The 18,975-nt window shown below is 27.7% G+C and overlaps 1 protein-coding gene across 3 annotated transcripts in view; it reads right to left on the bottom strand.

Moving 5' to 3' along the window:
- Positions 1-18,975, bottom strand: part of LOC130674985 (uncharacterized) — a 47,485-nt gene that overhangs the window by 14,292 nt on the left and 14,218 nt on the right. The window contains exons 5-11 of one of the 3 annotated variants that reach the window (XR_008991193.1): positions 17,127-17,254; positions 15,918-16,140; positions 15,047-15,098; positions 13,135-13,490; positions 12,730-12,846; positions 11,213-11,484; positions 9,002-11,149 (exon numbers count right to left, since the gene is read on the bottom strand). Coding sequence is in view for 1 of the 3 variants with exons in the window: in XM_057480442.1 (XP_057336425.1) it covers positions 11,269-11,484; positions 12,730-12,846; positions 13,135-13,490; positions 15,047-15,098; positions 15,918-16,140; positions 17,127-17,254 (1,092 nt within the window). In the remaining 2 variants the exon portion in view is untranslated. Of the gene's footprint in view, positions 1-9,001; positions 11,150-11,212; positions 11,485-12,729; positions 12,847-13,134; positions 13,491-15,046; positions 15,099-15,917; positions 16,141-17,126; positions 17,255-18,975 lie in introns of those variants that run through there. The other 2 variants (XM_057480442.1, XR_008991192.1) reach the window with 2 other exon arrangements.

Genomic DNA, 18,975 nt, shown 5'->3' with positions numbered 1-18,975 from the left:
GTAAAATTTCACGGCTTTGGACAAATTTCGGCCTCTTAAAATTAAATTCCATGATTTCGGTCTAATTTTGACCAAATTTAGCCTTTTCGGCAAAATATTTTTACCCGGGACAGTTCAAAAAAAAATTTCCGAATCCTGTCTACTTCAGAGTAATGTTCTGTAATATCTGAATACCGAAACATAAATTTCGTTGTAAAATCGATAAACTAATGAAGGGTTTAAAATTATAGCCTATATGTGTTATGTAATATATGATATGTAATATTTCGCAAGAGTCTCTGAGGTAAAGTGCATCAGAGCGGTTTACTAATGAAGCCACTGGTACACTTGGGAGCTAACTATTAGCTCACTATGACACGTTATATATATGTATGATGTTAATTTATGCAGAATCGACTCTTAAATAAGTAACTGCTCAGTTACCGCAATCTGTTATGGGTAATATCGCCATATCAGCAAAAGATTTAAAAATTTCCTGTTCGAGATTAATTATAATAATAATTAAGTAAAGATGGGTATCTTTATTTTTATTGGATTATTATGTTCATTTAAAGTATAATGGAAGTAAAAGTCGGTGAGAAAAATGATAATAAAATGAAAGAGATGGAAATTTGAGTATTTTTCGTTGTCTGACGACTCTCGTCGACGCCTCGAGTACTTGACAAGAGAACAACCGAGAGAGAGAGATAAGAGTGCGAGAGTGAGAACGATAAACTTTTGTTAAAGTTATTTTATGTTTAACGCGAGACAAGGATATCTCCTAATGAACTTGAAGCTTGAACGATAAGACTGCTAAATCCTCTTGACCCGAGGAGATACCCAAGTTTACGTAAACTTTGGTCTCCTGTGCTGCTGATGACAATCGGCCAGCTGGCGACGTCTGGCTCGATTTCGCGACCAGAAAACCAAACTAAGATCGAACAAATTCTGCGAATTATTATTATACTTTGAAATATTTTCATTTTACTTTTATTAAGCTCTGGGCTAAATATATATATTTTTTTTTTAATCATTAGTTTAATTAATTAACACCAGAGGGCTAATTGGAGTATTCAAAAATATTATTATTATTTTGTCCTCAGATTGAATTGCAAATTTTATTTTATTTATTTGAATTTATACATAAATTTATACATATAAAATATATTGACAATTTTTTTTTCGAGAAATTTGAAATTTTCCGAGTTCTTTATGGAAATATTTTTTTATAAAATTTAAATCAAGTAAAAAAAATTTACTGTCTTCCTGAGTAAAAGTAGGGGAGGGTGGGGCAGATCGGCCCCCCTGAAATTTTGATCAAAAAAAAATTTTTTTTTGTTCGACTAATTACTATAAATCCGATATGTTTGCGCATTTTTACCCCTACGCATGACATTTGGGGCAAAATGAACAAGCCCAAAATTTTGAAAAAGTGATTTTTTCATATTATTATCGTCAAATTAAAAAAAAATTATTATAATTCCACATTTCTAGCTCTGCGCATAACACCTGGGGCAAAATGGACCAGCCGAGACTTCCGAAAAAATTATTTTTTCATATTTTTCGGCTGTTTCTCGATGTAAGAGGCAAATTTAGTCACTAAAAATTTATAAAAATAAAATTTTTTTTTTTAGTTGATAAATTTTTGAAATAAAGTAAAACTATAGAATTGTTTTTTTTTTTATTAAATAACAATTAGTAATTAAGGTAATCGAGAGTGAACGATTTATTACACCTAAAAAAATTTTTTTTGAGTAACATAAAACCAAAAATAGTTGTCAAGAGAAAGAAATACATTTTTAATGATGAAAACCATTTAAAAAAACGAAAAAAAAAATTTTTTATCATTTTTTGGAGGGGGGTCGCTCTGCCCCACAAAAAAAATTTTTTTTTTCAGAATTTTGGCAAAATGTCCATAAATTTGTTCGAAATAGGACAAAAGTAAAGTGATCTTATGGTTGAAAGCCACAAAAAGTAATAATTGGCTTAGGGGGGCCGCTCTGCCCCACCCTCCCCTATTTGGTCGAAATTATGCCGAAATTTTCATAGACTGAAAATTGACTCGGCCTATTTTTGGCCTGAAATTTCAGTACCTGAGATTTTTCTAAAAAATTTTTTCATTCTTCCAGCAGAACCAAATGTAAAAAAAATTACTTTGCATTAATTATTAATATAATTAATTAATTTCCATAATAACTGTAGTGAATAACTCAAGTTCTATTAATTATCGCGCAGCTCTATTAACACAGGCTTGAATTTTTTATAGAATTAATAATTTTTCTCATTCACTGCTGAAAATACTGGACGTATTCTATACTCTATACATATTTCTCTTAATTAAAACATAATAATTAAATAATAACCAGCTAGACCCGTATATTGTGTAGCAGTAACCAGTAATCAGACTGTTGTAATTAAATTTAAAAACAAATCTATTTTACTTGGAGTTTTGGTCGATAGTAATTTCGGCGTATTATATAACCGCTACCGAAAACTACCCTCCTTGATATATTATATGAAATATAATAGAACACAACGAAACGTTTGTTTATGTAAACAGTCGAGTGTTTTGTTTCTTGTACGAGTGGATTTTATAACCGGGTATTTTTAATGTCGAACAAAAAACACCAACTTGTACAGAATAAATGTTTACTTTAAAGTGGTCTGATGCATTTATGTATAATCCAGCATGTGGAATCACAAATGTAGTGAGTGGGTACTGTGGGAAGTTAAGTCAAGAACCACTGAAATATGTACTCGACAAATATATATATCACACATTTATCTTATATATACTCAACATATTTTATTAAAAAAATCAAAAAATTTCTCATTGTGACCCTTAATTATAACTCGACGTCACTTAAAATTTTTTGTATGCTTATATACTTCTTCATATATTTCAATTTTCCATAGCAATTTTTTTTACTAATTAAGGGCGGAAATTTTCAAATTATTATTATTGTTTCATATATTTTTTAGTCGACTGAACACTAAAATATTGATATTGATTGGACAGTATATTTATTTATTTTACTTCACTCGAAATATTTTTGTTTAATTTAAATTGTAGGCAAATATATAGAATATATATAAATAGATTGCTATCAGACCGAAAAGATACCCAGATAATTTTTATGTTGTACATTGAGTTGCTTGAAATTTTTCTAAAATATTATGGCCGAAAGCCGACTAATTTATCGGATAATTTTCGGCCTGTTTATTAAAAATAATAAAATTTCGGAGTGATTTGGGCCAGATTTACTCGGAGAAAAAAGTATAGTAAAAATTACAATACTATAGTAAAATTTACTAACAGATATGAAAAAATACATTCTGTATTGTAATTATTACTAAACGTTTAGTAAAATTTACTAGTTAGTAATAATTACATAATAAGATATTAAAAATTACTATGCGTAATGTATTTTTTGCTAAGACGATTATATTTTTTACTATTTGTATAGTAAATTTTACTATCAAGTACTATTAATAAATACAAATTTAAGAAAGTAAATTTTCTAATACAATATAGGATTTGTTACTATACAAAATATTAAAAATTACTATACGCAATGTATTTTTTGCCAACACGATTATATTTTTTTACTATCTGTATAGTAAATTCTACTATGTATAGATAAAATTAAAAGTTGGTGGGGATAGCATATACAAACATGTATTACAAGTTCTGAACCTTTTGTTCAAAGGACACATCGGGCCGTCAGACATTGGAAAGAACTCGCGCGCGGGAGATCAGGGTTCGAATCTCGGTTGAATCAAGTGATTTTTTAAAAAACAAAAATCCACACCAACACCAATACAGATGACAGAAATAATAATTATAATAATCAATAATAATAAAAAGTTGAAAAACTATTAAAAATTTAATTTTATTTTTTTCCATTCTAATATAGTAAAATTTACTAAACGGGATAGTAAAATTTACTAAATGGGATAGTAAAATTTACTAAACGACTTGTAAAATATGCTAATCTGTTTATTAATTTTTCATAGAAATCATAAGCATTTCAAGATTACTATCCAAATTTAGTAATTATTCTCATATTTTTTAGTAAAATTTACTATATTTTCATCTCCGTGTAGACTTCTCGGGCTTTTTTCAACATCTTTTCACTCAAATATTTTTACCCGGGATGAATACTTATGCACTTGAAAATTGTAACGTTTTTCGTGGAACGAAAATAAAAAAACAAAATGAAAAATAAAAAATCTACTAGATCTAGATTTCGGAAATCTTTCACATAAGTGATAGTATGTCAGCCGAAAATTTCAGCCGACCCAATTACCCCTTAAGTCACCTTAAAGCAGTGAAATTACAAAATTTCAAGTACATAAATTATTAATTTTCCAATAAATACATTTTTGACGTTTAAATTTTGAATAAAATAATTTGAGAGCTGGTTACTGTAACTCACATAAAAATTAATGATTAACGAAATGTCTGGTGAATAATTCAAAATAAAATAAATCGTGTCTATATAATAAAAATAATAAAGGACTTGAGATAAGCCAGACACTCAATAGTCGTGAAAAAAAATGATTATCGACAGACGAAAGCCATCCACTCACGAGGCGTGTCTCATTCTCAATAAAAACTCGATGGACAATGATATAATGAAAGATGTCGAAATGAAATATTTTATAAAAGAAAAAAAACAAAAATATATAAAATAAATTGACAAGTTATATTTTATAGCGTCGCATTTAATTTGTTTTGTTTTCGAACATTGTAAGCTTTATTGTTGTGTAAATTTATAACTTTATTTTAACGCCCGAATAAATATTTACAATAAAAAATATCCTGTTGGACATAAAATAAAATAACGATTGATTCAAATTATTTAATCAATTGAAACTTGTATAATCGCTTTAATGATTTCACTATTCGTTATTTAATTCGTTATACTATGGATCATTGAATCTAGATATATTTTTTTTTATTACATCTGGGAATTGAACTATCAGAAAATATATTGTTAGAGTTAATTATTTTACGGTAGAGGATCCAATTAACTGACCCATCCAATAAGCTTGATTTTACCCTATACTATTAATCATATTAGCTGTTTACATATAATCAATGCCAGATACACATCTATATATATATATATATATATATATATGTGTGTGTGGGTGTAGTGTGAAGGAGAATGATGCCTGAGCATGTCTGTATCTATCTACTCGGTCCTGTTTAGTTTAGTCTGTCTTGAATTGACCGTATCTACTTGCAATGCTATTCTGATATTGGCACTTTCTACTCCCTGATATGACTACTTGCTTTCTCACTCTTGTGGTTTCCTCATCTATATATATATATGATGAATGATATCACTCTATTACAACTAAATAACTTATCGCTTATTATTTATTTGTATTCAATTAATTATTTACGATCATTGATAATGATGACTAATTTTTTACAAGACTTTGAATCAAATTTGTGACTAAACTATTGAACTTAGGAAAAAAATGAAAGAATACTTTTTTGTAGGAAATTTAATTATCTACAAAAAAGTAATAATATATATTTGTCATATTTTTGATAGTTTAGTCAGAATTTTGATTTGAAGGCTGAAAAAATATTAAGGGAGTAAGGGGTTGATTATTTTTGGGAACGCAGTCCGAAAAATAGAATTTCTGAGCTATTTTATGAAGATATGATAAAAATGTATAGGAACATATTTGTAGAGAATTAAATTTGCTACAAAAAAGTATTCTGTGAATTTTTTTTAAAACTCACTATTATCTGAGTTATTTTAATTGAAAATTAGATTTTTAAAATAAACAAAAAATTAATAAATTATTTTAACGATTGATTGGAATTTCTATATGTTTATATATATTTCCATATGATCTTTAATTCTCTTTTGTTACTTTGAACCCGTTGATTCAACCGTATTATCAGTTGCTCGAAATGAAATTTCTGCATGGCCAGTAATGGGAGTACGAATTAAGTAACAAAAAAAAAAAAAAAAATTGTTAACTTCACTATCAGCTCAGCCAATAGCAAAGTGCCAGTTCTACTTTATTGCAGTTCCTCTGCAATATCAGAGACATAAAAGAGATTATTGCTTACTTGGTTACCTAAAGAAGACAACAATGAGAATAATAATGATAGTAAAGTGAATTTTTAATGATCATTGTCAACTTGTCCCACATCGAAATTTAAAGAACTTCCTCATTCATAATTTACATTTTTTTCCGTCATTATTTTATATCACTCAGTACAAATATATTTAATTAACAGTATCGTCATTAAATGTAATTGGCTATTAATACAATCGGAATTAAATCGAGTATGAATCGAATGTAGAATGTAATTAGCCAATTAAAATTATTCCCAAATTTCACTTGTTTATTTGTTGTAATTAATTTAATTATTGTTTTAAAAACTAAAATTAAATAAAATTAAAAATAGTCATGTATGATAACAAATTTTTATCTAGTGTAATTAAAATTTTTATTAACTAACGAGCAATTATTGCTATCATCCATAATTTCTGTTCACTAGCGTTCATAAGAGAAAAGGTGAAGAAAAATTTTTAATTGCTACTGCACGTACATTCCATTCATTTCAGTCTACCAATAAGTAATCATCATTTACTTTTTATCTCGTTAAAATTTACATTTATTAACGTCATTTTTACTTTACAAGCTCATTATTTATTTCTATTAGCCTTCAAACTTTTTTTAATTTTTTTTTTTCCGCTCTCGTATCTTCAACTTTTTTTTTTAAATCAAATAATTTTTTTTAACGACTCATGAATATTCAAATATTCTTATCAAATTTATTATGTTATTTGGCAGCTATTTTTTTTTAAATCTACTGCTTAATGGCGGGAAAAAATAAATTTTATAAATTTTTAATTATCAAGAATTTTTAATTACATTAAATTTGATATAACTCATAAATTATTGAGATTACGGAAAAATCTTAAGAATCTTTTTTTTTAGGAAATTCAATTTCCTACAAATTTGTTTCCGTTCATTTTCATCGTATCTTCAATCAATAACTCATAATTTTAATTTGAACGACCTCATATATAATCATCGTGAAAAATTGAGTCCATAAATTTGTTAATGTCTTCAAATTAATATTCTGACTAAACTATTGAAATTACGGAAAATATGTTCCTGTGCAATTTGATAGGAAATGAAATTTCCTACAAAAAAGTATTCATTAACTTTTTTCATAAGTGCAATAGTTTAGTCGTAATTTTAATTCAAAATCTTTATATGTAAAGCTCAATTTTTTTTTTTCATCTCAACCAAATTTTTATTATTATCATTATTATTATTATTATTATTATTATTATTATTATATATAATGTAAAAAGAGAAATTTTCCATCCTGCCCTATACATAAAATTTCTATTCAATCCGTCTAGAATTACAGGATTTATCCTAAGGCATTTTATGTCCCATAAATAAATTTTTGAACCAGCATTTTTGAAACCTCACAAAGACCCATTGTGATAAAAATTTTTTTTCCAGATTATTCTTAACGGACAATAGTTAAATTTCTATTAAAAATTACAATAAATTTTAAATAAATATAAATTATTCAATTCTCAAAAAAAATCAATCAACTAAGAAATGAATAATTAATTTTTTAATCATAGGAAAATTTAAATTTGAATAATACCTGTATAAATTTTATCGATAAATTTCAAATGTCATGTAATAATCATCAAGGAAATGTCCATTAACCAGACACTCGTTGACACGTGGTATAAAAAATTAACGTGTCCGTCAAAAGTCATCATTTATCATATTTTTATAATTAAATCGCACATTATCATTGTTATTATTTTTTTTTAATTATTTTTCAAAAATCGCACTATCACCCACATTCAAAAAAGTTCAAAAAATTAATTATAAAAAAAAAAAATCAAAAAAAGTTTATCACAAAAAAAAATTATTTAAGGAAAATTCACTCCGACTTTTAAAATTATTTTTGACGGCTCAAATTTTTGAAAATGAATGAAAATTTTTGAGAAAAAGGGAAATTTTTTTTTTTTTAATTTTTAAAAATACTGATAAGAGTGTTGGTAAATAAAAATGTCGTGTGTAAATGAAAATGTGACAGTGACTCTCTTGTATAGTAGAGAGAAGTACCGCGAGACCGGAGAATCGTGCGAGTACTGGAGCCAAAATTTGACGAGGTAGTACAGTTAAAGTGGTGGCAGCTCTAGTCAGTTGACGAGAGATTTGTATTGCGCGTGAGTGTAAGCAAGATGAGAATAACGCGCAACGAGGGTGAGAATACGGTGGATGTAGTAGAGAGTTTGAGAGTAAGAAGAGAACCGAAGAGAAGAGAAGATGAGGAAGAAGAGGAAGAATGTGTGCGGCGCTTCGTGCTGAGGGTGCAGAGTAGAGTAGAGTTGAGCAGAGAGAGAGAGAAAGAGTTCGATGAGAGGGAATAGCAGAGACGCGAGAGAATAGATCGAGGGAGATAGATAAATTTTCATGGTATATATTACGAGGAGATAAACCAACGCGTGGTTCCACGTCTACGCATGCGTTCCATGGGGGTGTTGGCTTTTCCATTTCCGTGTATTTCACTCCTCACTTACTTTTTGATAACGTACTCCATCGATGTTTATTTATGCATTTATTTATTTATTTACTTATTTTCCTGTTAAATTTAAATGTACATTTTTTTTATTTTTTTTGTCACGGTAAAATTTAATGGGTTTTTGTTGCTTTGCTTTTGAAACCCGAGTTAACTGTCGTATGTGATTAAGTTAATTATGTTTAATTATTTTATAAATTCAATTTAATAGTTGGGTTTAATTTTCAAAGTGTTTGTTTATTATTATATTTATCTTTTTGACACATTTTCAAAATTTGGTTAAAGTTAACGGTTTAAATTTCAGTTTTATTATACATATTACAGTCGATTATTTTTTTTTTTTACTTTAATTTGACGACAAAATATTTTGAGCTTAAATAAAAATATAAAAATACTGTCATATATTTTTATTAAAATTTATTTGCTATTGTATTTTTTTGTATCGAAGTATTTTTGATAAAAAATAAAAAAGTTATAGAACAATAGTTTACAAAATAGAGTTGTTTAAAATAGAATGTAAGAAAAATATTGCCGAAACAAATAAAATATATATAAAATTTATTTATAAAGCGTGAAAAGTTTTCCCCGTGTGTTTATGAGCTTCAAACAAAGCAGATGCGCAGCATTAGACATACACAAAAGCTCTGGCTGACTGAAATGGGACAAGGGAACAAAGTTTCCAGTACACACACATACAGACAACACACCTACAAGCTTATAAATACGAAAGACTAGAAAATTTATCGCAACTATCGGAAACCACAAAACGACTACAAATCTCCATACAAAAATATCCAATGACTCAAGTTATATTTTCTTAGTCAAAAAAACTAGGATACAACGGAAGAATAGAAAAGTTACTTAATATATAGTGCGATATAAAGATAAAAACCAATAAACAACTTTTTATCAGCAGCTCAAGTCAAATTGCCGGGAAATTTATTCATTTGGATTCAGATCTCTACCGATTTCTCTGGATTAATTTTAATGTTTTCAAAGTTTTTTTTAATTAATGATTCTATGGGGGAGGCTGGAACACGACCCCCTTAAGCCGGCATTTATTTTTTGTAGCTTTTGATCACTGGGTACTAGGGTGGCCCAAAAAACCGACTATTTTTTTTTCGAGTCTCTAATGAAAATTTTTTGGTTTAAGATGTTTCAAGACGCCTCTCCAAAAATCAGCTCGACAAAAAATTTTCAAGAGGTCGCTCACGAATTTTGAAAATATCAAAAATGATCGAAATTAGGATTTTTTTGTTCTAAATTTCTTCTTTCTCGTGGCAGCTATAGTTTATATTTATGAAATCATGACTACCCTGAAAATTTCAGCTCAAAATTAAAATATTTAAACGTCGCTCAAGAATTTTGAATGTTTCCGAGTACTGTCTCTTGGATGTTTTCGAGCGACCCTTGAATATTAATAATAAACCTTCTCAATTTTTTTACCATCAATTTGTATCATAATGAATAAAAATACAACCCGAGAAATATAAATAATAAGTTATTTACATACTTTTTTATTTTTTAATTCAATTTTTGGGTTTTTTTGCTTATTCAAAACTTACCCAATTTTATTGTTTAAGACTGTCCTGTATATTTTCGGTTATGCAAAAGTTATATTTAAGTGAAATGACAGTAATTGAGTTATAAAAAAATACAAAAACTAATTCAAAGTATTAGTTACATATTATCAGTTAATATTCAAAATTCTTGAGCGCCGTTTAAATATTTAAATATTGAGCTGAAATTTTCAGCATAGTCATAATTTTACAGATATAAAATATTGCTGCCACGAGGAAGAAAAAATTCAGAAACAAAAAATCCTAATTTCGATTATTTTTTATATTTTCAAAATTCGTGAGCGACCTCTTGAAAATTTTTTATCGAGCTGATTTTTGGAGAGGCTTCTTAAAACATCTTAAACTAACAAATTTTCATTAGAGACTCGAAAAAAAAAATAGTCGGTTTTTTTGGGCCACCCTACTGGGTACAATTTTTTTATGCTTCTATTTTATAACTTTATATTTTCTGAAACGTAAATTTGAAAATTTTCGAATAGTTTAAAGAGAAAAATATTTAAAATTTTATTAAATAAAAATATATAATAGAGATATAAAAGTAATCGGAATAAAGCGAGACCTAGAGCAAGTATACCATCCACTCAATATAAATATATATATATACTTATTTCTTTCTCATTCGAAAGAGTTAATTAGAAGGAATAGAATTGAGTGGATCGATCAAAAGCGTTCTCGACAATTACATTTCCAAGGGTTTTTAGAGTTTCATGCCAACGGTTTATTGAAGCCAAGTACTACCGATAGAAGTTAAATAAATAAATAATGTTACGAAAAAAATTTAAGTAAAAACTAAATAAAATGAACTCATTCTTTTGGATTTAAGAGGCTAGAGGGTATAAAATATAACTTTAAGAACGAGTTCCTGTACAACGGAAAGTTTATTCCCACGCGGATCAAACGACTCTTTCGATGTCGCTTCGATCTCAATGCTATCGGGTCTGACATTAAAAAAAGTCCACCTCAAAAATAAACTAGAAAAAGTCCTGGACGGCTAGAAAAGTTAAAAAATTTAATCATGCATAATTTATCTGGTAATTATGATAATTATTATTACTTCCTGATACAGCTCTGCCCTACATTGCAATGCTCGAGTTCCTTTATCGAGTGATTTTACTGTAAGTTGAAGTATAATTTGCTCTTATTGTCGTGAATCAATAGCTCTCGATGTGTCTGATCTTGTAATGAGGGCTCATTATCACTCAAATCGAGACTCCAGTCATCAGTTAGCATTGAATTTGCGTTATAAGATCGGTAGCGAAGTACTTCTGTGTCTTCGAACAACTCGTCTGGGGGGAAAACCGTTCGGTCAATTATTTGCTTGACCATCTAAAGAAATTTAAAAGTTTATTTTATTTACAAGTCTCGCAATAGAAAGAAATTTTTTTTCTGATAAATTTGTTATCATAAATTGATTTCTTGTATATATAAATTTTTGTAACCAGATTTTTTTAAGAGTTTCGTCTGAAATGGCGGGAAAAATAATTTTTTAAATTTAATTTTCAAAAAAACTACAGAATCAAAATTCTTTGTACTTTTTTTGACTTAAGTCCTTAAAATTTCCGTAACTACACGGAATGAAAATTATGGCAGCGGTTCCCATAATTTTGTGAAATTTTTTCCTATACCATCATAGGAATTACGACCATAAATTATGGGAGCGGTTCCTATAATTATAGGAATGTTTCCCATAATTATAGGAACTATTCCTATAATTATGGGAATGATACCCATAACACTATAGGAATGATTCCTATAATTATAGGAATGGTTCCTATAATTTATAGGAATACTTTCTATAATATTATGGGAATCATTCCTATAATTTATGGGAATGGTTCCTATAAATTATAGGAACCATTCCCATAATATTATAAGAATGGTTCCTATAATAGTACGGGAACATATCCCCATAATATTATGGGAATGATTCCCATAATGCAATTGGAATGGTTCGTATACCATTATAGGAATCACTCCCATAATATTATGGGAATATTTCCCATACTATTATAGGAACCATTCCTATAATATTACGGGAATGGTTCCCATATTATCATGAAAAAATTATTTTAAAGAAGTGTGGTAATCACTTCTACAATACACAGAAATATTATTAAACATAAAAACAAAAATTCAAACATTGAAAAAAAAATCGTATTTGGAAAAAAAACATTGAAATTTTTAACAAGAATTTTTTGTCAGCACAAAACATTCAAGAAAATTTAAATTTTGGGAAATTTCTACACTATTGTGCAAAAAAAAAATTTTATGATATTATAAGGATGGTTCCCATAACATTATGGGAATAGTTCCCACAATATTATAGGAATAGTTCCTATACCAATATGGGAACCGTTCCCATAATGGTATGGGAACTATTCTCATACTATTATGGGGATGGTTCCCATAATATATGGGAACCATCCCTATAGTAGTATAGGTACTATTCCCATACCATTATGGGAACCATTCCCATAATGCATAGCAAAACTTCCCATAATTTTCTTTCCGTGTATTATTTTATTTCCGGTTCGGTTACCCCGCTTTCCCTCGGGAAAATAATTAACAAACCTGTTCGTTAATTTTCTTCCAGCGTCCACAAAGCGAATGATAAATAGCTGCCTCATCTTTAAGTCTCTTTAATAATTCCTCAAATTCTTCTTTGCTCTTAATCGGCAATGAGCAAGTCTATAAAAATATGTCAATCAATATTAATAGCGAGAGCCAATAATAATTAATGGGACAAATTAATTTGCTCAATAGTTTAAAAAATTTGAATAATTCGTCTTCCATTCGATTTTTATCTTTTTTAAACTCGCCGAGTAACGACAAGATGAAGCACTTGTTACTTTTAATTGAGTTAAATTTTTTTATCGACAGACAAGCGCAGAAAAATTTTTCGAGTTGAGATAAAAGTTGAATTCCAAAGAATAAAATAAAATTTCAAAGAAAATAAAATTATTATAAAAAAATTACTTGAACTTCTGGAAAGTTTTCTCTGGCACCCTCCCCGCGGTCCTCCGCCTCTGTCTCTGTCTCTGTTTTTTTGTCCTTCTTTTTGAATTCTTTCGGCGTCCAAGTTACTCCAATCGGGCAGGAAATTTTCTTTGATGTTTCCATAACATCTTTCACTTGACTTGAATCTTTTTCTTCTGTCGTATCATTTGTTAAGTGACGCCATTGTGGTTTATCGATTATCTTCCTTTGGCTCTCATTTAACACTGACTCTTCTCTTTGTAAAAGCCTCATTGATATTTTGTTATCACTTTTCATTTTATTTGGCTTTCGTACTTTTGATGGTTTATTGATCTCGTACTTTCGCTTCGGTCTCTCTGAAATTTCAAATTTTTATTTTTCACACGGAGAAAAAAATATAGTACATTTTACTAAAAAATATGAGAATAATTACTAAATTTGGATAGTAATCTTGAAACTCTTATGATTTATATGGAAAATTCATAAACAGATTAGCATATTATACAAGTCGTTTAGTAAATTTTACTATCCCGTTTAGTAAATTTTACTATATTAGAATGGAAAAAAATAAAATTAAATTTTTAATAGTTTTTTAACTTTTTATTATTATTGATTATTATTATTATTATTTCTGTCATCTGTATTGGTGTTGGTGTGGATTTTTGTTTTTTAAAAAATCACTTGATTCAACCGAGATTCGAACCCTGATCTCCCGCGCGCGAGTCCTTTCCAATGTCTGACGGCCCGACGTGTCCTTTGAACAAAAGTTTCAGAACTTGTAATACATCTTTGTATATGCTATCCCCACCAACTTTTAATTTTATCTATACATAGTAGAATTTACTATACAGATAGTAAAAAAATATAATCGTTTTAGCAAAAAATACATTGCGTATAGTAATTTTTAATATTTTGTATAGTAACAAATCCTGTATTGTATTAGAAAATTTACTTTCTTAAATTCGTATTTATTAATAGTACTTGATAGTAAAATTTACTATGCAAATAGTAAAAAATATAATCGTCTTAGCAAAAAATACATTACGTATAGTAATTTTTAATATCTTATTATGTAATTATTACTAACTAGTAAATTTTACTAAACGTTTAGTAATAATTACAATACAGAATGTATTTTTTCATATCTGTTAGTAAATTTTACTATAGTATTGTAATTTTTACTATACTTTTTTCTCCGTGTAATTTAAAAAAAAATTATCAGATTTTTTTATTGTGGCCCATTAATATTTCCGGTAAAGAATCTTTTCAAATGAGTACCGACACGACCGCGTTCAGTTTCAAAAATTTCAAAAAAAAATTCCAAAATTCGGATAAATTGAAAAAAATTCTTATCTCATATATTTAATAAAAAAAAATGACTTTGAAATGACTAGCAAGTTGGGGTTGAGAAAATATTTTATGACACAAATAACTTGGGGTAAAAAAAATGATTCGCGACAAGACGGCGTATGCTCTGAATAAGAAATTATTCTGACTCATAATATCGTATTTGCAGCGTGTTCTGCAATTCTTACAACCAATGACTGGTAGAAAAGTTTTTATAAAATAAATTTTTTTTTTAATTTACCCGAAGAAAAAAATTTTATTAATTTCTGATAAAACGAAACTGGAATAAAAAAAATATTGAGGACAAAAAAATAAATAATAATAATTTTTCTGTCTCTCTCTACAATTTTCTCTCCCCAATTTCTCCAGTGTCATTAACACGATCCTTCATCCCCTTGTTCGAGTAATGTTGAAAGCTGCTCAAAGGTTCATTCAAGTGGGATAAAGGTTCAGACAATATCAAGACCATTCAAGGTATCTATTACGTGACTTTGACAATAGAGATGGGGTTTTTTAAATCAATAACGTTAGAATTCAAATTAAATTTTATTTTATTTTAATTTACCTTTTTTTTTTTTTACTTTTCCGATTGCCAATTCTTCAATAGGTCTTCTACCCTTTTAAAAAAAATTAATTGATCGTTAACAAAAAAATTCATTATCTGAAACTCTTTATCAAGCAGCCTTTAAGGGGGATAGCCACTGTGAGGATCGAAAAAATAGGTGATTTTCGGGAATTTTTTTTACTGGAATAATAAAAGAATTTGGGGATCGGGTTTTTTTGTTTTATAAAGTATACATTGAAGATAATTTTCCTAAATTTTCATTAAAAAATATCATGTTGTTACAAAGTTATAAGCATTTTTGTGGAGCAACAAAAAAATTTCCCCTACCACGGTGTCATCTCTAACTCAAAAACGGATTATCAGAAACAAAAAAACCAAACGGCGTTGTAATCTGTATGCATGTGGTTATCGTTGCACTTAGGGGATTTTGAAAATTTGGATTTGAAAAAAAATGGCGACATATTAAAAATTTTTTCGTTATTTTTTCTCATTTTTTTGGATTCAAACGGCCCTAAAAAATCTTAAAAATCAAAATTTTCAAAATCCCCTACGTGCAACTTTAGCTACTGAATAGACGAATACGGCAAAAAAAAAGTTGCGAATCGGTTGATATTTATGCAAATTACAGATGCCACCAGTTCAAAAAAAGTACTTTCGAGAAAAATGCGTTTAAAGTTTTTAGTCGATGCAGCGGTCAGTTGACGCGCTGTCACAAAAATGACTATAACTTTAAAAATATTCAGAATTTTCATATAAAACTCTAGATGCATATTTTTGAACATATACACTTTGATTTAATAAAAAAAAAATTTTTTTTTTTTGAAATTTCATAGTGGCTATCCCCCTTAATTTAAATTTTAAATTTACATACTGGAAGTAAAACTTGATTTCCTTGAAGAAATGCATGATCTAATTCTTTTTTTCTCTTTATGTACTGTACTGCTTCTATTAATGTCTTTATTACTTCAAGACCTTGACGTAAATATTTTTCATACTGTTTCGCTTTGTCAATTATTTTAATTAACCAACTTATCCACTCAGTTATTTTATTTGAAGAGATTCCAAATAATTTTCTCATCCTCAATGACATTTCACTGTTAATAATAATAATTTATCAAAATTTATTAAAATAAAAATTTTGAAAATTTAATTTTTGAACTTTGATCCAAATAATCATGAATTTAATCCAAGGTTCAGGCCTCGGGATCTAAATAATATTCTCTGAGCATTAAAAATTGATATATGAAACACGATGAAAATGAATATATAGTACATCAATCATACATATAAATATATAAAAAAGGTTGTGTAGAAATTTCTCTATTTGATTCAACATTTCACAGCATATTTGATTGCTATAGAATCATCCTCACGTTTTTTCAATAAATCCCTACGATACATACATATATGTAGCTATATATGTACATATATAGCTAATCTAGTTATGAGAACGTGACATAAATTTATGCGTAAAGTGTAACTCGGTCTGAAAGAGAAAAAATAATTTTTATTTTCCTCGCATCCTAAACTAATTTAAAAATAAAATTTTATTTTTTATCTAATAATAAAAAAATTTAATAAGTGCCATTAATTATTCAAAATATTTACAAATTCCCATTTTTATTTCCATTAAAAATGACAGAGGTAAAAAAGTCAAAAAATGAGATATTAATTTTTTTTTTAATAATAATAAAAAAAATTCGTCTAATAACATTCGGTTATAAATCACTTTGACATCTAGATTAATATATAAAATTCATCATATGTCATATTAATGTTGATTTTCTATAAAAAAGTTGATTTCTCAATTGAAATTTATAATTTCCTGTTTTACAAAGTAAACTTTTAATTTACGTCACCTCAACATCTTGGACTAAAATAATCATTTTTTGTTCTAGAATTAGATTATATATATTTTTATAAATTAAACTAATTTCTGTGAATAAATTATTTTTATTTTTTAAAATTCTTGTTCTTATACGCGATAGTATTGTTTAGATTGTTTACAATGGATGTTAACTCGCTGTGTCGCCATGCGTATATTTTATATATAACATGTGTATATATATATTATGCTTACGGTTTTGGTTGCATCCTGGGGTCTATCCCGAGCTGTTCCAATGATGGACTCGGGACAAAATCCACCGGCATCTCATTTTCTGAGTCTTTGTGAACACTAGCTCTACTATTATTATTTGTCTCTGGTCTCTGTACAAATGAAATAACTTTAATGTACTTTTATTACACTCTAACACCCAAGGAAACATTTTACTAAAATAAATAAATTTTTTTTTTTAAATAAATTTAAAAAATTTTGATTTAAATAATTCAATTTTTGACACTTTACTTAAAATTAAAATTGTGGCTAAACTATTAAACTAACGGAGAAAGTCAAAGAGTTCTTTTTTGTAGAAGATTTAATTTCCTATAAAAAAGTGTTGATATATATTTGTCATATTTTTGATAGATTCGTCAGAATTTTAATTTGAAGACTAAAAAAATATTAGGGGAGCAAGTGGTTAATTATTTTTGGATACGCGGTCCTTAAAATTGAATTTCTGAGTTATTTTTTGAAGATACGACAAAAATGTAAGAGAACAAATTTATAGAGAATTAAATTTGCTGCAAAAAAGTATTCTGCAAATTTTTTTGTGCGCTCAATAGTTTCCAAGTTATAACGATTCCAAAGTTTGATTATAATTTTTGTAAAAATAATAGCGAAAAATTTGAAAAAAAAGGCGGGAAAATTGTTGAGAAAATTTTTTTTAAACCCGAGATTCATTTGACAAAATAAAATAAGTCCAACGGATATTCAGTCTATGTTATCTATAAATAGACTCCGAACGAGAGTTAAAATAACTTGTCAGTGCTGTACATCCGGCCTACGATTACCCGCATGCTCGATATATATATAATAAATAAGATTGTTTTTCATATCTATAATATCAGATATGAAAAAAAAAAAAATATATATATATATATATAAGTTTATCTTGTTTTTCGAAATGTCATCGAGTGTAAGTAGAAAAGGATTTTGTCGATCAGACAGTTGTATCACGTATGGTATGAAGTTTAAGTAAAAAGAAAGTAAAGAAAGGAAAAATAATAATAATAATAATAAAAATAGAATAGCTGAGAAGGGTATGAGATAAATATTTATGAATGCAAGCGTGAAATCGGCAGATCGGTTGCTATATCGTTTTATCTTCAGTACTTTTCTCGTGTTAAATATATTGCTTTGTTTCTTCTCAGTGCTTGCTGTTGCGATAAACGGACAATGACATTGTTCAAAGAATAAATCCACGCATTTCTTGGCTCCGTTTAATCTTTTCTGTATGCTCGTCATGAGAAAATAACGCTATTTTGAACCCTCACCCTTTTATTCAAACGAAAACTTCAGTAGTTCACTACTTCAATGACGTGTTAAAACTTTTCTCATAAAAAAAAAATATTTATTATTTTTGAAAATATTTTATGCATTTTTTTATTTTTAATTAAAATCCTGCGGTAATTAAATTTTCTAGAAATTTTTTAAATTTCAATCCCTCAATAAAAATAAAAAAAAAATGAAATCTTAAAATTTCAGGAAATTTTGGAAAAAAATTTTTTCCAAAATTCTTAAGCATAATTTTACACAAAATTATTTTTTTTATCTATTACAAGACATTTATAAATCATATGACTGTCACGCGTAGGCGGGTTTCTAAAAATTATACCCAAGGACGTGAAAAAAATTCAAATATATTTTTGTCCCATTGAAAAAAAAAAAAAAAAAAAAATCCAGAAAAGAAATACTTGTCTACAAAAAATTTCTCCGGGCAACTTTCTAACTTTCAAATTTAAAAATTCATAGAAAAGACAAAAAAAGATCTCTAATCTTAAACCAGCAAGAGTAGGAGAAAGATAAAATGAGCGAGCTTACGTCCGCA

Source organism: Microplitis mediator, chromosome 9, assembly GCF_029852145.1.
Source record: "Microplitis mediator isolate UGA2020A chromosome 9, iyMicMedi2.1, whole genome shotgun sequence".
Taxonomy (NCBI): Eukaryota; Metazoa; Arthropoda; class Insecta; order Hymenoptera; family Braconidae; genus Microplitis; species Microplitis mediator.
The sequence above is the reverse complement of the archived record's forward strand: the minus strand, read 5'-3'. Positions and strand labels throughout refer to the sequence as shown.